This window comes from Chiloscyllium punctatum, chromosome 38, assembly GCF_047496795.1.
Source record: "Chiloscyllium punctatum isolate Juve2018m chromosome 38, sChiPun1.3, whole genome shotgun sequence".
NCBI lineage: Eukaryota > Metazoa > Chordata > Chondrichthyes > Orectolobiformes > Hemiscylliidae > Chiloscyllium > Chiloscyllium punctatum.
The window spans coordinates 26,270,963-26,294,481 of NC_092776.1; the positions used below are offsets into that span (position 1 = coordinate 26,270,963).

Below are 23,519 nucleotides of genomic sequence, written 5' to 3' on the forward strand. Positions count from 1 at the left end.
AAGTTGTGAATGACACAACAAGGAAGATGTCAAAGTAAACACTGAGAATGTAACTTTCAAAAAGAGTTTCGTGATTTACGTATGAAAGAAGAGAAACTAAAATGGTCATTCTAACAGATGAGAGACTCAACAATCAAGGTATTTTTCAAGGTATAATTTCAGTTACATCACACTGTAAACTTTTGCTATAAATTCTGTGCCTTACAATTGTGTATTCCACAACCATCTGATAAAGGAGCAGCGCTCCGAAAGCTAGTGCTTCCAACTAAACCTGTTGGACTATAACCTGGTATTGTGATATTTTTAACTTTGTACACCCCAGTCCAACACCGGCATCTCCAAATCAAGTATTTGAGAGAAGTAACTGAAAATACAAGTTAACAACAGATCAAAATCCTGGAACTTCCTCCCCATGACATTGTGGGTCTATCTTAGATGGACCACTGCGGTTCAAGAAGGCAACTCAGAGTGAGTAATTAAATGCTGGTCAGCCAGGGACACCCACATCTCATGAATGAAAACTAAAAATTGATCAACAGCAATAACGCCATCTTTGTTTCTGTCCTGCAATAACTATTCTTTTCACAGACTCTGGGGCAGCCCCTAAAGAGCCTTCAAAGGATTGCTCGTTCTGTGCTGGACCAACAGCACTGTCGGTGAGCTTTACCTCCTTTGCAACCTTTGCTGTTGTCCTAATTCCCAATTTGTCTCCTCCCTCTGTAGAATAACGTGGTGGAATGTCCTGAAATCCACAGTGATTCCCCAACTTTATTTAATCTCACCCTCTCTGTCCCTAGGGAAGGGATTGACAGTGGGAGTGAATGCAGCAGGTTTGCAGAGGGAACAACAAGCACCCCAAGCACAGCCGCAGTGTGTCTGTGCAGTGACTTTATACTCCAGAAATCACCCTGGCTACATGTAGACTGCAACGTTAGTCTTAAAAGTGAGTTGAACCAAAGTGAGCTATTTTTGAAAGAAATCTCATTTATTTACTTGAGTATTTCTAATGGGTAAGAAATGCATAGTAACAAAATATTATACCACTTTGGAGGTTGATCATTTTGTTCTTTGTTATTTATATTCAAGTTAGGCAGCTGCCCTTTGATTATCCCACATCAAGCCCTGTAATGGTACAGCATGCTAACCTAGCTAAAAGGTGACATGGTAGAAGGCATGATGGATCCCCTCCACAACCTGGGTATTAGAGTGGAATTGTAACTGAGTGAAGTGCCCCAGAAATTTGCCCCAGAATCTTCTGATCTACACAAATAACTCGGCCTGAATTTTTGGGCTGACAAACTAAGTTTAAAGGTAGGAGAGAAGAACAGCCAAAACTTTAAAAGCCTTGGATGGGCAACGAAGCACCACCTAGATTTGAGTTCATGAAATCCAGTTCGTGAACTTAAGTGTGTCTAGCACCTTTAACATAAAGAAACATTAAAGTCCTTTATGAAAGCTCAAGGTTAAAGGCAGTGGAATGCGAGAGGCCAGCTAGGCATGGTGAAATAAGAAAGGAATAGACACGACAGCCTACATATCTACCCACCATTCAATGTGCCAATGCCTGTTCTTCACTTCCAACTTCACTTTCCCACCCTCCTCTCCATATTCATTGAATGGATTTTGACCTCAGGGAATCAGTGTTGTGATGTGAAGAATTCTGTAGATTCCCCAAGTTAAAGGACGTCTTCTCAACTTAGTCCTAAATAATTTTCCCCTTATTGTGAGACTATGCACCTATCTACTTCCCAACCAAAGGAAGAACCTCCAGTGTTTGCTTCCTTCAGAATCTTGTATGTTTCAAAGAGATTGTCTCTCATTCCTCTAAACAACAAAGAGTAACATAGACTCAAATTTAATCAATCCCTTATCAGAGATCAATCTTCTCATCCCGGAGTTCAAGTGAACCTTGACTTTAATGCAGGCATGTCCTTTCTTAAACATTGTTATGACAAGTCCCCAGATAAGGTTCCCCAATTTGTTACAGTTCCAGATGGCAGATCCAAAATCATTAAACTCCCAGGTGACAAAAGATGAATTGATTATTTATCCACACTCTCGATTAGTCACAACGAGGTTAATTTTTCAAAAGCTTTCCTTCCCTTTTGGATACCTTTCTCCCAGACCAAACAAATTTTATGCCTTAAAAGGAGCCCAAGTTAACCAGACTATCTTGAGTTAACAAAAGCGAGTTTATTAGTTCTGAATGTGAGAAGAAGTAAGACAAATATGACTTCACAGATTACAATGAGAAGTGAGTCTAAAAATGGTAGAAATTGAAAGAATAATTATGGATTTGTCAGAGTCACTCATGAAGTGTAGATAGTCGAACATTATGGCCACTACACTGGATGTTACCAATAGTATTAACACTGTTAATTTCAATCAATTTCAAGATTCTTTGAGGGTTGACTGAAATTCCTTTCCACAGTGACTGGCTGGCAGCACTTGGAGTGAGAAATAAATGGTCCCTTTTCTTACCTGCAGTGCAGATGTGTTTAATGGCTGTTCTCAAAACTGTATCTTTCTCAGCATACTAATCCACACACAAGAACTTCAGGCTATTAACACTCAGGCTAGGGTTGAAGCTCACTTTTAACCCCATGTTCTGTAAATCCTTAGAAGGAGAAAACACCAGCATATCTACAGAAAATGGCTTCTGCCTAAGAGTGGATTGGATAGTCATCATCTCTATTTCTTCCTTGTCAGACTTTCCATTTGAAGTTTCTCTGACTCTAATAAGCTTTACATTCCATGTATCCACTCAATGCTCTGTCAGATAGCTGATGAATTTACATTCAGTCATTTTGTTCTTAGTAGCAGTCATCGAGATGTACAGCATGGAAACAGACTCTTCAGTCCAACCCATCCATGACAACCAGATATCCTAAATAAATTGAGTCCCATTTGCCAGTATTTGGCCCATATCCCTCTAAATCCTTCCTATTCACGTATCCATCCAGATGCCTCATCAGTGTTGTAATTTTAACCGCCTCCACCACTATGTCTAGTAGCTCATTCCATACACGCATCACCATCTGTGTGAAAAAGTTGCCCCATGGGTCCCTTTTAAATCTTTTTCCCTTCACCTTAACCTAAGCCTTGTAGTTTTGGACTCCCCTACCTGGGAAAAAGACCTTGACTGTTCACTCTATCCATGCCCCCTCATGATTTTATGAACCACTATAAGGTCACCCCTCAGCCTCCGGGAAAAAAGCCTCTGTCTATTCAGCCTCTCCCTCTAGTTCAAACTCTCCAACCCCAGCAACATCCTTGTAAATATTTTCTGAACACTTCCATGTTTAACACCATCTATCCTCTAGCAGGGAGACCAGAATTGAATGCAGTATTCTAAAAGTAGCCTGACCAGTGTCCTGTACAGCTGCAACATGACCACCTAACTCCAATACTCCATGCTCTGACCAATAAAAGTAAGAGTGCCAAGCGCCACCTTCGCCACCCTGTCTATCAGCAGCTCTACTTTCAAGGAACTATACACGTGCACCCCTAGGTGTCTTCGTTCAGCAACAAAGCTCAGGGCCCTACCATTAAGTGTCTAAGTCTTGCTCTGGCTTGCCTTATCAAAATGCAACACCTCACATTTAGCTATATTGAACTCCATCTGTCACTCGTCAGCTTATTGGCCCATCTGATCAAGGTCCTGTTGTATTCTGAATAATCTTCTTCAACATGCACTATGCCACCTATTTTGGTGTAAGACTTCTTAACTCTTGCACTGCAATCTCCTTTTAAAAGCCAACAGGCCCTTTGCCTTCCTAATTGCTCGATGAATTGATTATTTTGCATTCCATGTATGAGCATGTCCACGTCCCTATGAATATCAACATTTATAAGTTCCACGTCTTTTTTGAAACAAACATTCAGCTTTTCTATTCTTATGACGAAAATGAATAAATAACTTCACAATTTACCACATTAGATAACATTTGTCTCTTAATTTCCCAGTCATTTAACTTGACTATCCATCCTTGGAGCATCTTTGTGTCCTCCTTACTCTGTATTCCTACTTGGCTTTGTATTACAGAGCATCATCTGAGTCTTTAATATAGTTTGCAAATGACTGAGGCCCCAGCTATTGCGCAGCCTGACAACTTAAAAACGACACATTTGTGTATTATTTGCTTCCTGTTTGTTAATCAGCTTCCATCCATGCTAATATTCACTCCCAACTTGAGGACCCCTTATCTGCCACATCTGTGTGGCACTTTTTTGTTGAATATCTTTCAGAAATTCAAGTATAACCAAGGTTCCCTCCTAGTTATGTTCTGAAAAAAATGCAAACGAATTTGTAAAACACTATTTCCTTTTCATAAAACCATAATGACTTTGTTTGATCATACAACACTACAGTTTTCTACATGTATTAATAAGACTTCCAATATAGATTCCAGCAGTTTGCCGATTATTGATGTCCGGCTAAACATCCTGTGGTGCCCTGTCCCCTTTATTCCTCCTTTCTAGAATTGTCAACATGAGATTGATGTCACCATCTGGGTTGGGTAAGTGTAGCATTTATCTATAGCAGTGGCCTGTGGTATGAGGCAGAAAGTTCGTCTGTGTTTTTCCCACTTTATCCTGTTCCCAGTTGAAAGAAGAGTCATTGAGGCCATTGTGGTTTGTCAAAGAGTCTTAACTGGAAAAGAATGAGCAGTAGATTCCCTTTGTCATCTTGGCCAAAGGAGAGAAATGGGCTAGTGAGCATAGAACAGTACAGCGCAGTACAGGCCTTTTGGCCCTAAGTGTTGTGCCAACCTTTTATCCAGGTCTAAGAGCAAACTAACCTACGTACCCTTCATTTTACTGTTAACCATGTGCCTATCCAAGAGTCACTGAAGTGTCCCTAATGCAACTGACTGTACTACCACTGCCGGCAGTGAATTCCACATACCCATCACTCTGTGTGTAAAGGACCTACCTCTGACATTGTCCCTAAACCCTTCCTCCAATCACCTTAAAATAATGCCCCCTTGTGATAGCCATTTCTGCCCTGGGAAAAAGTCTCTGACTATTCACTCTATCTATGCCTCTCATCATCTTGTAACTTCTATCAAGTCCTTCTTCCTTCTTCACTCTAATGAGAAAAGCCCTAGCTCCCTCAATCTTTCTTCATAAGACATGCCCTCCGGTCCAGGTGGCATCTTGGTAAATCTCCTCTGCACCCTCTCTAAAGCTTTCACATCCTTCCAAGCGACCAGAAATGAACATAATATTCCAAGTGTGGTCTAACCAGGGTTCTGTAGAGTTCTGGCATAACCTCCCGGCTCTTAAATCCAATTCCCCTGCTAATGAAAGCCAACGCACCATATGCCGTAACAACCCTATCCACTTGGTTTGTATTTCCCAGGATTATCTCTATTCCCTTTCTTGAACAAGAGAATAATGTTGAGGGATCTATGTACAGGGACACCAAGATCCCTCTGTTACTCCACACTGCTGAGAATCCTGTCTTTTACCCTGTATTCTGCATTCAAACTCAACCTTCCAAAATGAATCACTTGATACTTTTCCAGGTTGAAATCTATCTACCACATATCAGCCCAGATCCGCAGCCTGCCAATGTCCCATTGCAATCTACAAAAGTCCCCCACGCTATCCACCACTCCACCAACTGTAACCCATATCTCCTCACTTTCTAAATGAGCCTACCATGGGGGATCTTATCAAAGGCCTTGCGTAAATCCATGTACACTACATTCACTGCTCTACCGTCATCAGTGTGTTTTGTCACACCCTCAAAGAATTCAGTAAGGTTTGTGAGGCATGACCTGCCCCTCTCAAAGCCATGCTATCACTAATCAAACTATGGTTTTCCAAATAATCATAAATCCTGTGTCTCAGAATCCTCTCCAATAATTTACCCACCACAGACATAAGACTGACTGGTTTGTAATTCCCAGGATTATCCCTATTCCCTTTCTTGAACAAGAGAATAATGTTTGCCACCCTCCAATCATCTGGCACTCCTCCAGTGGACAGTGAAAATGCAAAGATCATCGCCAAAGGCGCAGCAATCTCTTCCCTTGCTTCCTGTAGAGAACTTGGGTATATCCTGTCTGGCCCAGGGGACTTATTTATCCTTATGTTTTTAAAGTTTTCAGCACATCCTCCTTACATTCAAACAGTTTGATGTTATCAGCATCTCTAACGTTGTACTCACAAACATCAAGGTCCCTCTGACTAGTGAATACTGAAGGAAAGTATTCATTTAGGACCTTCCCTGACTCCAGGCACAAGTTCCCTCCACTATCCCTGATCAGCCCTACCCTCACTGTGGCCATCCTCTTATTCCTCACAAGTGTAGAACACCTTAGGTTTTTCCTTAATCCTACCCGCTAAAGTTTTCTCATGCCCTCTTCTAGCTCTAAGTCCATTCTTCAGTTCCTTCCTGGCTATCTTGTAACCCTCTAGACGCCTGTCTGATCATTGCCTCCTCAACCTTCAGTAAGCTTCTTTCTTCCTCTTGACTAGATGTTCCACATCCCTTGTCACCCAAGGTGCCTTCACCCTACCATCCTTTCCTTGCCTCAGTGGGACAAACCTATCCAGCACTGTCAGCAAATGCTCTCTTAACAACCTCCACATTTCTGTTGTGCATTTCCCTGAGAACACCTGTACCCAATTTAGGAGTCCCAGTTCCTGCCTAATAGCATTGTAATTCCCCCTTCCCCAATTAAGTACTTTTCCATACTGTCTGCTGTTTTCCCTGGAGTGTCGGAGGCTGAGTGGTGGCCTTGTAGAGGTTTACAAAATCATGAGGGGCATGGATACAGTAAATAGACAATGTCTTTTCCCTGGGATTAGGGAGTCCAGAACCAGAGGGCATAGGTTTAGGGTGAGAGGGAAAGATATAAAAGAGACCTAAGGGGCAACTTTTTCACACAGAGGGTGGTATGTTATGGAATAAGCTGCCAGAGGAAGTGGTGGAGATATGGGCCAGATGCTGGCAAGTGGGACTAGATTGGGTTGGGATATCTGGTCAGCATGGACTGAAGGGTCTGTTTCCATGCTGTACATCTGTATGACTATAGTAAAGGTCAGGGGGTTGTGGCCAAAATGCTCTTCCACCAAGAGATCTGACACCTGGCCTGGTTCGTAGATAACACGCAATAAAGTGACTGCTCCTTTCCTGTTTCTGACTTCCACCCATACAGACACTGTGGACAAATCCTCCTTAATGACCTCCCTTTCTGCACCTATGATACTTGTGAGATCCTTTTGGAGTTGTGGATAACACAAAATCACTTCTTCATGATAGGATTGTAATTGTATGCCGTTCCTCCAAATTAAAGGTGCACTATTGTACTAAAAATGCATTCATCGTTCAGTAATTCAGTATGGAGGCGGTGGCAGAATGGTATTACCCCCAAAGCGCCAGGCTAATGCTCTGGGGACATAGATTCAAAACCCACCTCAGCAGATGGTGAAATGTATTAAATTCAGAATTAAAAGGACTTTAAAAAGGAATAAATGAGGACTTTGTAACCACTGTCAATTGTTGTCAAGACCTGACCTGATTCACTTATGTTCTTCTGGGAAGGATATTTGCCACCCTTACACAGTCTGTCCTACATGCGACATGAGATCCACAGCAATTTGGTTGACTCTTATCTGCCCACTGAAATGGCCTTTTAAGCCACATAGCTCAAGGGTACCTAGAGATGGGCAACAAATGCTGGCCTTGCATCCTGCCAAAAAAAAAGAAAAATGATGTTTCTATATCGTAATCTTCTGTGGTACTTCTCGGTGATGGACTGTAGTAATTTCCATTTTATGTCCTAATTTAGAAAACATTTCCTTACTCAGAAACATTAATTATGAAGCTTTCTGGGAGATACTGAAAATTTTGAATGGGGACACTTACTTCCTTGTATTGTATTCTACAAGCAATGCAAATAAGCGTATGTAATCTGGTCAGAAGTCTAAAAGATTCTGTCTGTTCTTATAAAATATGGTGAGCTGATTTCAAAATGTCCTGCTCTGTATTATGATGACTAAAATAAAGATGAGATTGCATCTACTTGAAATTATTATTTCAATTTTTTAGATACTTGGGCGGGGGAGAAGGGGGGTAGTCATTTAGCTGAGTTGGCTGGTTTATAACGCAGAGTGATGCAAACGGCATGGGTTCAATTCTCACACTGGCTGAAGTTACCACAAAAGATTCTCCTTCACAACCTTTTCCCTCACCTGAGGTGTGATGTCCCTAACGTTAATCAGCCATCACTAGTCGTCTCTCTCTAATAAGCCCTATGATCTGGTAAGACTTCCCCTTTTCATTTCTATAAATTTATTAGTTTCTACCTCAAATCCAAAGAAAATAATATGCTTTATTCATATTTTCATCTGTCTAGACCTGTCAGCTTAATTTAGTCTTGCATATTTTCCCTCTTACAATTGTTATTTCTGATGTTTCCGTTATTTCTTGGTAGTTATAAAGTTAACCAGGTGAAGAATTGTTACTGAGATAACATTGTTAATGAAGTTTATTTTGGCAACTTAATGTGATGCAATTCATTTTGCACAAAACGAAGGTGCATGTAAGGGTTAATGTTCCTTGAATGAACTAGCTCACAGTCTGATGATGTGCCAAGTTCTAATGACTCACATATGGAGCCTTAATTTTGATCAAATTATTTGTTTAAGCCTCTTGGGAATATGCCATCAGTGCAGTTTAGCATTAGACATACAAGTCATGCATTAGACAAATGCATGAGGATATAACAGCCCTCTAATTGAAAACTGAAGTACAGTAACTATTTTCCAACACAAATTTCCCATTTCTCTCTTTTCACCATTATTTTTGTCCTTCTCTTCACCAAAGTATGTCTGTCTTCTTTCACACACAGTCTTAATCTGTGTTTCTGCCTGTCTCTGTATCTTTCTGGCTCTGATTTGTGGTGTGTCTCACTCTTAATTTTTGTAGCTTTCTCAGCCTGTTTCTGGCTTTTGTTTTTGTCTACCTCTGTATCCTTACACACCTGTATACACTGGCACTTGTGTGTATGTATGTGTATATATATCATTCTGTTTCTCTCAATACTCTTGAGTTTTTAATGGTATACTCTATTCTGAATTATTGCTGAATCAAAAATCACACCACACCAAGTTATAGTCCAACACGTTTATTTGAAATCACAAGCTTTTGGAGCACTGCTCCTTCGTCTGGTGAAGGGACAGAGGGCATTACTGTGAAACCTTGTGATTTGAAATAAACGTATTGGACTAAACCTGGTATTGTGATTTTTGACTTTGTCCCTGAGAAAAGATTAACTTTGAAGTTGATAAAATGTCGAATTTCTTTGCTATGTTAAGAAAATGCACAATTTTTAAAAATATGCTAGAGACTTATTTGTGATGTTTCACTTTCTAACTTAACCCCTGTGCATTTCCCAATAATTTAAGAAGTTGTAATCAAGTGAATCGTTCAGTTGTTTGTATTTCCTGGTGTTGGCTGTGAAAATACTTCAATCTGATTGACTGACTGTTTACCCTGCTTGATGACATCACTGCTGGGTTCCTAGTCACCCCCTTGGTTTGCCACTGGACTCAAATTGACAGCTGGAAAGTAAAAGGTCATGCTGTAGATCTTTCTGGGAAGCTTTCTTTGAGATCATGACTTTATCACTGACCACAAAAGCCAAGCCAAGATGTTTTCTCTCCTCTTTTTCTCCTGTTTTCTTTTGTGTGTGCTTTCCCTCCAGCTTCTCCCACCACTCCTTCTGCTTATACATTCTCTCTACCTAATCAGAGAAGAAATTGCTGCAACCATGGTTGGCTTTTGCCACCACCCAATGCGGATGTGGTGCAGCCTTGGAACTAAACTTTGATGCAACCACTGGACTGAAATTACAGTCCTGCCACCTTCCTTCAGTTTACAGAGGTGAATCACAAGATATTAGAGGAATGTCTACCTATTATACTCCATAAGTTGGAGTACTTGTCCAAATAACTGACTTTTACGTAAGGCAACCTTAGAGGGGTTGAACTGCTTCAGTAGCTCTTCATTCAAAGTCCATTCTTAGATCAGCCTACTCAGAGTCTGTTCTGCCACATGCAAAAGCCTGCTTGTTTGCGCAACAGCAGAGATCAAACCTGGTCCTCAATAGAATTTTAATTGCAATTAAAAGCAAACCGTAGCGATTACTGAGGATGATATTAGAATTGAGAGGCTACACAACAATGGAAAGACAACAGATTGGAACTGTTTTCTCCATAAGTTAGCCATTTATTGAGGGTGTGACCCAGTAAAGGTGCTTAAAATTATGACGTGGAGGTAGGGTAGACTTGGAAGATTTTCCTTTTTAGTCAGGGTACATGGGAAACTAAACATATCTGACATAGTCACCAATAAATCCAGTCGGGAACTCCAGTGAAATGTCGTTGCTGAGGCAGTGATTACAATGTGGAACTTGCTGTCATAAGAAGTGGTTGAGGTGAATAACATTGTTGCAATTAAAGGGGAATTCGATAAGCACATGTTGGACAATGGAATAGAAGGAGAACTTGATTGATTAGATGAAAAATTGTGCCAGGAATCATGTGTGGACATATATGCTGTCATAGACTGGTTTAAAGGTTTGATCATGAATAGCTAATTTTATGTGAAATTAGGAAAACAATCCATCTTACATTCTCATGAAACATTTTTCTTACTGGGATTTAAGCTTCACACACACAGCCCTTTTTACTTCTTGCATTACTCTGCAAGATGAAATTTGTATACGCTAATACAATGCACCAATAAAATTACGTTTTCTTAGTCAGAAATGAGATGTGGCCTTTGCTGGCTGGGCCAGCATTTTTTTTGTCCATCTCTAGTTGGTCTTGAGGCAGTGATGGTGAGTTGCCTTTTGAGCAACTGCAGCCCATTGGCTGTAGGTAGACCGACTGCCATTTGGAAGAAAGTTCCAGGAACCTGAAGGGAGAGAATGTAAAAAGTGTTGGAGGGAATGCCAGTCAAGTGCGTTGCTTTGACCTGGATGGTGCTAACCTTCCTGAGTGTTGTTGGAGCTGCACTCATCCAGGCAAATAAGGAGTGTTTTATCATAACTCCTGATTTGTGCTTTGTGGAATGTGGACAGGCACTGGGGAGAGAAGAAGTGAGTTACTGCCAAATTTCTAGACTGCTCCCATAGCCAAAATGTTTATATGGTTGGGACAGTTGAGATTTTGGTAAATGGTAACCCCATGATATTAATAGTAGGGGATTAAGTGATGTATTGAACGTCAACGTGTGACCGTTAGACTCTATCTTGTTGCAGATGCTCATTGCTTGTTTTCTGTCTTGCAAATGTTACTTACCAGCCCAAGCTTGAATGTTGTCCAGACCTTTCTGCATCTGAATGTGTTTGCATCAGTATTTGAGGAGTGTGAATGGTGCTGAACATTGTGCAATCATCAGCAAACATCCACTTCTGGTCTTCTGATGGAAGGAGGGTCATTGATGAAGCGGGACAATGATTGCGTTTAGGAAACTGGACTAAGGAACTCCTGAAGGAATGTCTTGGAACTGACATGACTGACCTCCAACAACCACAGCCATCCTTCTTTGTGCGAGACTATGGCTCTAACTCAGAGATTTCGCCTGACTCACATCCACACCAGTTTTGTTTGAGCTGTTGATGCCATACTTTCTTGAATACTGTTTTGATATCAAGTAATTACTCTCACCTCAACTCTGGAGCTCAATCCGTTTGTCCATTGTTTCAAAAAAATCTGGTAAAGTGAGTTAGCTGGAAAATTTTATTATCTTTAAAAATACCTGATCGAAAATAGCAGGTGGTGGTTTTGTACCCTGCATTCTTAGTTTATAACTGGAAAAAATGCAGTTAATTGATATTGATCTATCTCGCAAAAAGAATTTGTTTGTATTTAAAGGTCAATCTCTCCCAAGCAGACATTTCCTGTTGCATAATGAATAGAAGCATGTTTTCTAGTGAATTACGTTTAGTCTATTTGCTTGTTTCTTTGGAATTCATTTCCTGATTTGTTGCTGAAGCATGAATTGAAATGAATGTGCCCCTTGCCACCCACACCCCCCCCCCTCCCAAAATTAACATTTATACATTAATAACAAGATCTGACTTGGTAAAATAATGCCAAAGCTTGGATACGTCTTCTGTTGAGGAAGCCAGAGAACTAGTTCTGAGTTAACCTGGAATGCATATTTCCATTTTGCAATCTTATCCTAATTGCTTGAGGCTGTTTCCATGATGGTGTGATACACCAATGTGCCTTGACTTGAAGTAAGTCATACAACTGATACAGATCAGCATGATGTAATTGAATGGGAGAATAAGCTTGCGGGGTTAAATGGCCAATTCCTGTTCCTTTGTTGCACTGGCATCTCATGAAGGACTCTGGGCTAAGGGTTACCAAATAAAGAAATGGGTTAGAAACTGATCTGTTGAAAAATGATTTTAGATTAAGTGATGTAACAATAGCGGGACATTGCCTAACCTGGATATACGGGGTACAGGGAGAACTAAAGTAGAAAGTGAAAAGGATGGAATGCTTTTAAGTCTAATGTTCAATTAATGCTGCTGCATAATGTAGAGAACTGAATTCAAATAAAGAGAGATAAGGTGATGTTAAATGTTTTTGATCTGCTGTGTCAGTTATGGTTTACTTCAGGTTAAAGTCCAACAGATTTACCTTAAAACACAAGCTTTCAGAGCCTCACTCCTTCAGGTGTTAGTGAGAGAGGGAGACCTTAGACACAGAATTTATAAGTAAAAGATCAAAGGGTCATACAACTGATGCAAATGACTTGAATACACCTAAGGTGGATGTTAAGTCTTTAATCAGTTAGAATGGTGGTGCAGGTTTTGATTGATTAATATGCAAATCACAGAATTGGGTTTATCAGTATAAAGTTATCAGATCAGACAATGGATTTTAGGCGTAAGGTGTTGTTTAGAGTCTGTCTGTGTCTTAACCTGGAGTCAGTCTGCTTTTATTTCCAGAGTAAGATCGGCAACATTCTCATTAACTTATAAACAAAAATAAGGGTAGATAATTTTTCCTTCGCTGCTGTCAGAGTCCCGTTCTGGGCTTCACTGGCTGGCCAACTCTTTGACCATGCTGCCCTCTGAAGATACTGCCACTCTGGACCCCATTGAAGCTGCCTTTCTAATGAAAGAACTCTCTTTAAAAGCTAAGCATAAGCTAAAACTAAAAAAAAAACTGAGAATAGGAAGGGGTTAGAAAAGGAAAAAAGAAGAAAAAGCAGATAAAGAGGAAAGACGAGGATGCTGCCATTGTTACATCAAAACATTAAACCAAAGCATTAGAAGTCCACTCAAGTGCATATAGAGCATCCCTTGGCAGCAGTGTGAAGAAGCTAAGTTATCTATGGTGTCGAGCCTAATATTCATCCCTCAAACAAACATCAGAGAAACAAATTTCCTGGTCATTACCACTGTCTTGTTTATGGGAACTTCCTGTGCACAAATTGGGTATTGCATTTCCCACATGAAAACAGTGGAAATCTTTGTTGATTATAAAATGCTTTCGGACATTGAGGTTTTGAGAGGCACTATGTAAATGCAAGACTTTGTTTCCTATCTGCCTTTCTGTAATATGCATTAGCCTGGAAGTAAGCATGATCTTTTGTCCTATAAGGTGAAGAAAGATTATTTTTTAGTTTTGTGTACCCCCTTATTACATCATCTTGAAACATCTCTTGACACGTTCATTACAATGATTGATTGAACTGCAGAGAAATGGACTACAAATCACGGTTAACAAACTTTTGTTGACTATGTTTTGGTTGGAAGGTTTAAGCTACAGGGAAAGGTTGAATAGGCTGGGGCTATTTTCCTTGGAGCGTCAGAGGCAGGGGCGTGGGTGGGTGGGTGGGGTGACTTAATGGAGGTTTAGAAAGTCGTGAGGGGCATGGATAGGATAAATAGACAAGGTCTTTTTCTTGGGGTGGGAAGTCAAAAACTAGAGACCATAAGTTTAAGTTGAGAGGGGAAGGATTTAAAAGGGTCCTAAGGGACAACTTTTTCACACAGTGGGTGGTATGTGTATGGAATGAGCTGCCAGGGGAGTGGCAGAGGCTGGTACAATTACAACATTTAAAAGGCATCCGGATGGGCATGTGAACAGGAAGGGTTTAGACGGATATGTGCCAAATGCTGACAAATGAGACTAGATTTATTTAGGATAAAGTTAAAAATCACACAACACCAGGTTACAGTCCAGCAGGTTTATCTGGACGTACAAGCTTTTGGAGTACTGCTCCTCGGTCAGCTACTTATTGGGGCAGTATCATAGGACACAGAATTTATAGTAAAAGATCAAAGTGTCATACAACTGATGTGATGTATTGAACAAACCTAGATTGCTGGTAAGTCTTTAATCACTTAGAATGGGTTGCAGGTTTTGATTCATTAATATGTAAATCCCAGAACATCTTTGAAGTCACATTCCTGAGATAATTTAAAGTTCTATAAAAAATGGTGACATCTCCGCTCATACGATTCATTAAAGGTGTGAGGTTAGAGTCTGTCTGTATCCCAACCTTGAGTCAAACTGGTTCTATTTCCAAAGTAGGAATTTATAAAATGTCACATGGACTGAGTGCCTACAGATTGCGTGCTTTTTGAACAAAATAGAACGTGTCTGCAAATATTCTGCAAATGCAAATTCACTCATAGACTTATGTGTGATTGTATGTGTGTGCGTGCTCTTGATAGAATGTGTGCACAAGTGTGAAGGAGTATATGCCTGTGAGAGAGCGTGTGTGTATGAGAGAGCGAGAGTATGTGTGTGTGTGTGTGTGTGTGTGTGTGTGTTCACTGGTAGTGTGACATGAACCCAAGATCTCATGGGTACTGAACCTGGCTATCAGCCTCTGCTCAGCAACTCTGCATTGTTCAGGATAGCTGGTCAGCATAGATGAGTTGGACTGAAAGGTCTGTTTCCATGCTGTATATCTCCATCTCTTACGTTGCTGTAGAGTGGTACCCTGAAAAGTTATGGAATAGTTTCCAACTTTGAAAAGACCACATGGAAGGTGAAAATTGATGGCTGTGTAAAACAGAAAGAAAAGTGACAAAGTGTTAGAGCTAATAAAAGGAATAGTGTAATTTGGTAATGATGACTCATTGAGTACTTGTGGATCATATGCGAAGTAAATAGTTATTGACAACACTATTATTTACTTGTTATTCTTTAAGTGAAACTGCTCTTTCAATGATTTGTAATCATTCAAAAATTTCTCATATGAAATAAACTTGAAGGATTCTAATAAATGACTGTCTTCCCTTCTCTTTCATTCTTGTCTCAACTAGTAAATTCTATTCTTCCCAAGGACTCTGGTGCAGATCCTTGGAAACATTCCAATGTTTCCTTTCCTGCTTATCTTGTTCCCATCTTGTCAATGCCATTAACTTCACATAAATAAAGATTTAATGTGATAAAATGTTCCCTTTTTCAGTTGCTCTATCCGAAGGATCTTCAGTTTTTTAAAGTATGTAGTGGATAGTTTTAACGGTATGTCTGAGCATTTTCTCAGTAAAGATGAGCCCTGTGATGATTTGTCTCATAAGATTTCTTCTGAGGGATGATGAGTCAGTAATTTGAAATTTGAGCAGCTCAGCATGCTGGCAAAATGGATAAGCAACCAGTAGCAAAACTCTTTTATCATATAATCTCTAGCTTCATTGGCTGCAACAAAGCTGGGAACAATCAAGTTTGCTTCTCGGGAAATGTTTTCCAACCTCTGGACTCTATTTGACCTAAGCCATTATTTTCTCCTTTTTTAGAATCTGATTGGCCCTGCAGGCTGTCTGAAAAGTTAATAAGCAAATAAACAGTTGATCAGTCCCTCTTTTATTTCTGTTTTTTTTTGGTTCCCCCCCCCCCCCCCCCCCAATTAAGTGACTGGTATGCGTCAGATGAGGTCTTTGATTTTTTTTTCATGAGTACCTCCGATGTTGTGATTGCTTTTCTGAGCTTTAAACTGAAAATGGAGTCTAGTTCAAAATGGTGCTCAAAGTAAATGCCATTTAAACTCCAAATGCAAATAGAAATAAATGGTGAGCTTTTGGTGTTGATTTAGACAATGTTATTTTGGACCAGTCACCAATATAATGTGCGTGATTTTCCTCCCCATCATTGTCAACCTTCAGTCAAACCATCAAAAAGAAAGATGTGCCATTGTAGGGGGGGGGGGGAGGGGGGGTGGGAGGGAGAATCAGTTTGACTTAAAGTTTTAAATTGATGTGGATGGGTCAGCCACTGGTTACATGCCGTGTCCAATTGACAATTAGGTGGCCAAACCAACAACAACATTTATTTATCTCCTTCCAAAGTTATAAGTTATCCCTCTGGGAGCAAAATTAAGTTTGAAGTAAAATTGTTGATGATGCCCCAAGTCAAATTATACCTCTCCGTGCACAGGAATTTGTCCACTATAATGGGATTGGAATTTAATTTCACTATGGGTGGAAATTGAGCTGTGGTTCAATGGAAGGGAAACTCAGAACGCTGAACCGTCCCCTGTTGACTGCTTGCTGACATTTAACTCCAAACTTTAAACATTCATAATTTTGAATGAGATGTTCTTGATTTGTACATTTTTGTTGGTAGTTATCTACAAAGCCAGAGCAAATTTCCAATTGAGTAAAGCACATTTTAAAAAGGACTGTAAAAGTTATTACTGAAAATAAGCACCAGATGCTAAGAGTATACTACTACCTTTTGGCAGTATTACACTTGGCACAGTACAGTGGGTATGGCATGTGCTGTCAATTGTCTTTTGTAATAATAAGATTTTATGTAAAATGTGTTAATATATTAAGACAGTTGGATCAACTTTCAGTTACATGGGCAAATTACTTTAAAACACATTGCAAAACGTGATGATGGATTTCGTATGAATTATCTGTGCTGTCACTTTGATATCAGTAGAACTTATGGATGCATGCACTTTTCATAAAATATGTATTCAAATTGTGAAACTTCAATCACCAGCATATTTCGACTGGTTGTATTTGGATAAAGCATGTAGCAATCATTGCAGAGTGAAGCATAGTTAGCAACCAAGCCTTTTACTGTGAATGTTGTAATTTTTCTTTTCTCCTGATTGCATATTCAGTCCAGTCATGATTGATTTTTGTTTGCTGTATGCTGTTTCAGTTAAGTAACTTGTTGAATGAACCAGTTTTTGCATTTATTAATAAATTGCATTGTTTTAATTTTGTCTATTTCTCCAATAAATAGAGGTTCAGTTGTGCAACCTTTTCTCATAACCGGGAGCCAAAGTGCTGAGATCATCCTTAATGATCTTCTGAACCAAACACTATTCACGTTGCATCATGCTTCATCTCAAATTGCATCTCAGTTATGAAGATTGGTATAAGTTCTGTGCCAGATGAAATGTCACATGTATGTAATAACATTTTTAAAATTCTACTTTGAAGGTCACAATAATCGAAAGTCTACAGTTGGAAGTGAATCTTCAGAATGGGCCATTTAGTGTTTTTGGACTTTCTGTCTGCAATAGCTTTCAATGATTTATAATCTCCTATCATTTCTTTCCAGGCAGAGTATGAAGTTATGCCAGATGAAAAACGTGAGGAAAAAGGACAAGAAATGATCACTAAATACCTCACCCCAGAGGTAAGGATTCAGCATTAAGATTAATACCTACTCACCATCCATTCTGTGTTGAGACAATAATTTAATTTTGCAAATGATTCAGAGCTGAACTCGCAGTTCAAAGCTGGTGGGACTAAATCCTACTCCTTGTATCCATAATTATTTTGAGGCCAGGGTTAGTCTAAACCTATGAACATAGCAGCAACACTAAACATAAATCTAATCTTAGACGTGCTTTCATTGGATTCACATGATGATGGGTGAATATTAAAGCAACCTGAAGGTGAAAGACCGTTCAGACTTTTCTAGCACTGTAGGAAAAACTCTATTTTGACTTCCTGTGTTCCTGAAAATATCTTTGTATCAGGAACAAATTATTTGAATTTAACATACCTGTATAGAAACCACAAATTGACCAATGGACAATTCCTAGGTTTACAATAAAATTGAGAACAGTTACCAGATCCCTTCCAAAAATGATAAATTCTAATACACACAGGTAGGAGGTAGAATTTAGATAGCAAAGATTAGAAAAACTATATGTTAGTCTCATGAATTTTATTTCTGGCCTGCTTATCCCTTTATGGCCACTTTTCCTATGCCAATTTTTAGTTGTGTTCCGAGTATTTTTTGTGTACTGGGGCTATCTCTATTGATTTGAAGAAGCTTTCAAGGTATCAGCAAGTAAAAATTATTCTGCTGGATTAGGTGACAAGCCCATTATGTTTCTGTCTAGGTACTCCCATACAATCTATCATTGTTGATGCTTTTTAATGGTTTTGAAATCTCATACATGATAAAACTTTGAATAACTAATTACATTTTATCAATAACATCACTGGTGAAGGAATATTATGCCCAATTGTTAGCCTCTGTAGAAAAACATGAAAATGAATATATGAAAACACAGTATTTGGACCATTATGTCCCATCTTCTCAGAAAATGATTAACCTACTATTCTTCAGAAAAGCATTCCAAAAGAGTTTCTACAATGTGGGCAAATACAACTGATACACTGCAGCTAGAGTATTTCAGCCATTCTTCCTTGTTGAAGATATATTTATGTTTCTTGGCATTCTCCATTGTCAGTTTGGGAAACATTAATAATAAATAATATGCTGGGAATATTACTCATACCTTTGAGGATTATGCTTAATAAGTAATTGAGCAAAAGCAAGAATAAACAAGTGACGTCTTTTAGTCACTAAATCCCAAATAATTCCTTACTAGACCATTATCTCACATGATTCTACCATAAATGCTTCCTGCTTTTTAAAATTTCTGGTGGAAGACAATACATTTTCAAGGGAAAAAGTATTACCTAATTCAGAAATTAAATGGGCATTTGTCATGCAGCCACTCAGTAAGGGTAGATAAGGGAGCTTTCACGTCTGCCTTACTACCGTGTAAAGTGAATATGCAGCATTGGAGAAAACAGACAGGAGTGGTATCAGATGAGACGAACAATTGAAGAGGGTAATCTGCTGGGCTGGGGCCTTGGTCAGGTAGAAAGATAAAGAGGGAGAAGAGCATGGACCAGGAATGACTGAATAGGAATTAGTGAGAGGGGAGGTTTGTGTATGAGGCAGCAGTTAACAAAATGACACATGACACAAGCTATGGAAGCATTTGGTTTGTGACAATTTCAGAGATTGGTGAGAGGGTTATCAATACTAAATAGGAAAGCAGAATAAAATGGAACTGCGGAATAATAATGATCATTAGTGATGAACATGGAGAAGAAAGTTCAGTTTAGCAATAAGAAGGGGAGAAGAGGTGGATGCAGGACCTAACAGAGGATTAAATGATTAGCCAGAAGCCATTGGAGGATGGGCCAAGGGATGAGAGGGGTTGAGAGATCTCTGGCTAGAAGCAGGGTACCAATGGAGAAGCAGAATACACAGGATCCCAAATAAGAGGCCAGTGAAAGAACAGCCCTGGAGATTAAATGAAATTTGCATAAGTGAGGATCACTTTTGTTTTAAAATACAGACTTTCCTATTTATAACAAGATGGAAAATCTCCACAGCAGTATGGAAATGAAAGTTCTCTATGGCTTAATTTTTCTGCCAAAACTGTGTTTCATTATAATTATTGTTGAAATCAGGGCAAACTTTATCATTCTTGATTAGTTTTCTTATCGCCATTTGTTGATTTGTTTGCTGTTGTTTAAAATGTGAGCAGCCACACTATTAGAAATATTCCATAGTAGTTCGAATTTCCAGATTTAGTTTTCCTTTGAATCTATGAATAATTGATTTTCTTTCTTCATGCAGTTACGACCTAGGTTTGGTATTCACTGATGTAGAGAGGGACCCAGCATTTACTTGCAGTCTAAAAGCTATACCTATCTAAATCCCCCATATTTATTCTATAAGGTGTGTAGGCTATCATCAGTTTTATTGGTTTAGAGGTCTGACACCATGTGTGTAGCATATGGCTCTGAAAGGATTAATTCTGATGGAATGCCATAAATACTATCCACTGTATAATTTCATGAGGACTAGTTGGGCGAATCAGTGCAGATTTTGAGGGAGTCAGACCGAAGACCAGTTATCGAGTCATAGAGTTGTATAGCACGGCAACAGACCCTTCGGTCCAACTCGCCCATGCCATTCAGAAACCCTAAATTAATCTAGTCCTATTTGCCAGCATTTGGCCCATATTCCTCCGAACCCTTCCTATTCATATATCCATCCAGATGCCTATTACATTTTGTTGTTGTACTAGCCTCCATCACTTCCTCTGTCAGCTTGTTCCATACATGCACCACCCTCAGTGTGAAAAGGTTGCCCCCTTAGTTCCTTTTGCCCTTTAGCTTTGGACTCCTCATCTTCCCCCCCCACTCCTGCGCTCTTCCCCCCCCCCAACCCAGGGAAAGGACCTTGGCTATTTACCCTATTTATGCCCATTATGATTTTATAAACCTCTACAAAGTCACCCCTTAGCCTCCAACTCTCCAGGGAAAATAGCCCCAACTATTCAGCCTCTCCCTATAGCTCAAACCCTCCAACCCTGGCAACATCTTTGTAAGTCTTCCTACAGCAGGAAGACCAGAATTACATGCAGTATTCCAAAAGTGGCCTAACCAATGTCCTGTACAGCTGCAACATGACCTCCCAACTCATATACTCAATGCACTGACCAATAAAGGCAAGCATATCATACGCTGTCTTCATTATCCTGTCTATGTGCGACTCTATTTTCAAGGCAGTTGTTCCTAATGCCAAGGTAGGCCTGTTTAGACTTTGTGTGGTCCTGCCACATTGCTCCCCACAGCTCATGCTATCAGGCTCCCTATAAGAGTCTTGAACTGAAATATAAAGAACACAAAATGTCAAATGGAATTTTCAACATTTAGAATTCAATTCTCTATCCTGGTTTGCTACCCAGTATCTTGAAAAGGCCAGATATTTTGTGTATTCTTTAAAAGTTCCCAAATAGACATGGATCTTCCCAGGATGCAGTATGTTATTGAACAGATACTCTGTGGTGTTTTGTTTAATTATCTGTTCAGTTTAGCAGCATTAAAATTCCATTTGACATTAATGTGAATTACTTTGTACTTTAAGAACAACATGTTGTCCAAGAATCAGAGTAAGCAGATTATTTTTGCCCCCAAGAAAAATTAAGGACTACTCTTTTCTCAATGCTAAAACTCAAGTGTCATTGCCAGGAATGAAATCAGTCTCCAAAAACCTCTTTTAAAGGTCCTGGAAAGTGTTTGGTCTTTGCGAAACTTTTTTTGGGGGTTTGCGAAGATTATCTTCTCCAAAGACTGGCTGATTTTCGCCATGACATCACTTTCCAACTCCTCTAGCACCCATGTGATATCACCACTTGAGGACCATGTGGCTGTTACTGGGATGGGGAGGGGTGGTGGTGGTGGTTAGTGACAGTTTCTGGAGCTGCTAATCTTCAGCCACAAGAACAAGAAGTCAGAGTGGCTCCCCGGAGACCACCTCTAGCTTGGGGCAGACAAGGAAGCCAAGCCAGGATGGAGGTGAGTAACCAAGAGCTGGGTCAGGCCTCGTCCTTGGCTCCCCTCCCTCCCGACAGAAACCAGGCCCAACCTTAATGGGAGCTCACCTGTTCCATCTAGCAAACTGCATGATAGCTCCCCTAGGCTCACTCTGACGTTGTCTCCTTTGCTCTGCAGGACTGATCCTGACATAGCTCTTCCATTCACAGGCTCTCTCTTTCTTGCCCTGGCAGCTCTTCCAACAATTCTGTCACTAGGGGAAGGAACAAGAGCAGAAGAAAGAGGGAGATAAGGAGAATGGGAGAAGACATGAGTACCTCATTTGAACATCCTGTTCATTGAATTTTCCTTGGCATTTTGTTGGCTTTTTGGGGCAGACTCACCTGCCAACCTGTGTATCTTGAGGCCTGTTGTGAATTCCTCAAACTTTCATTGTTCAATTAAAGCAAGTGAGAGGATCTGCCTTCTCTCATTTTCTACGACATTCCAAATTAATGGCATTCTGTCTTGTAACTCAATGGTTATTTTTTACATTGAGTCTGAGCAAATCAGTGATGAGATTTCTCTTACCTGCAAAATGCAACATCTTTAAGTCAAACCCACATTTTATTTAAAATGTGCAGTAAATGTTGGATGCGGCAAACGTGTTAGTGTAGTGAAACACAATTGCAACATTCTCTTCTTCAGTTCAGGAACAGTTGCTAAGAGGAGCTACTATAACCTTAGCAGCCCTCCTCCTGCTGCTTCTAATTGATAATTCTCCTTTGTTCTGCATATGTGTAAACAAACTCTCAAAATGGATCATTTATTCTTACAAGTGCATTTTCATGTAGGTTACTTGAGTTGTTGATATTTGCATTACAGAAAATTTGGAAACTGCATACAAGTCATATCAATCTTTTGAATATCTAATGAGTCTTGCTATTCTCATCACCCTAACTCTTGCAAACCCAGCTTTCATTGGCTGAACAACTTGTTCTCCAGGGGCTTCCAGTGAAAGTGCAGAAGGTTGAAAGGGGAACAGACTTAATTTCAGAACACAGTTATCACTGACGTTAAATATATCAGTGCTAGTGATATGTATTTAAAATTATTTAATAAAATAATGAGTGAATTTCTGAATAGATTAGATTAGATTCCCTACAGTGTGGAAACAGGCCCTTCAGCCCAACCAGTCCACACTGACCCTTCGAAGAGTAACCCACTCAGACCCATTTCCCTCTGACTACTGCACCTAACACTATATGGGCAATTTAGCACAGCCAATTCACCTGACCTGCACATCTTTGGACTGTGGGAAGAAATCGGAGCATCCGGAGGAAACCCACGCAGACACTGGGAGAATGTGCAAACTCCACACAGTCGCCCGAGGCCGGAAACGAACCTGAGACCCTGGTGCTGTGACTCAACAGTGCTAACCCTTGAACCACTGTGCCGCCCTTAAAAGTGCTACAAAAATTAAGCTGCAACTTTAAAACTGACAATTGATACTTGGATATATTTTTCCAAACTGAAATGACCTCAAAAGAATCCTAGCTGAACACAGTAGTTGGTTCTGATACCAGTGTACGATGGTGATACATCCTCTAGAACCAGATTTGCAAATAACAAATTGAGGAATAAAACAGTTTTCTGCTGATTTGGAAACAGCTAAATGCCTTGTGGCTGAATGCCTTTTAACTAAATGCCTTCCAGCTAAATACCTTTCGGTTTTGGTTTGGTTTTTTCCAAATTAAAGAAGTCACATTTATGCTCTGATACAAAGAGACTAGTTTCCCTACAGTATCGAAACAGGCCTTTCAGCCCAACAAGTCCACACTGACCCTCCGCACATTAACCCACCCAGATCCATTCCCCATATTTACCCCTGACTAATGCACCTAACACTATGGGCAATTTAGCATG

At 39.9% G+C, this 23,519-nt stretch overlaps 1 protein-coding gene across 3 annotated transcripts in view; it reads left to right on the plus strand.

Annotated features, from left to right (window-relative positions):
* LOC140463463 (G protein-coupled receptor kinase 5-like) overlaps nucleotides 1–23,519 on the plus strand; it is a 233,790-nt gene that overhangs the window by 117,391 nt on the left and 92,880 nt on the right. For all 3 annotated transcript variants that reach the window (XM_072557445.1, XM_072557443.1, XM_072557444.1), the window contains exon 4: nucleotides 17,575–17,652. In XM_072557445.1, the coding sequence (XP_072413546.1) occupies nucleotides 17,575–17,652 (78 nt within the window). The remainder of the gene's footprint in view (nucleotides 1–17,574; nucleotides 17,653–23,519) is intronic.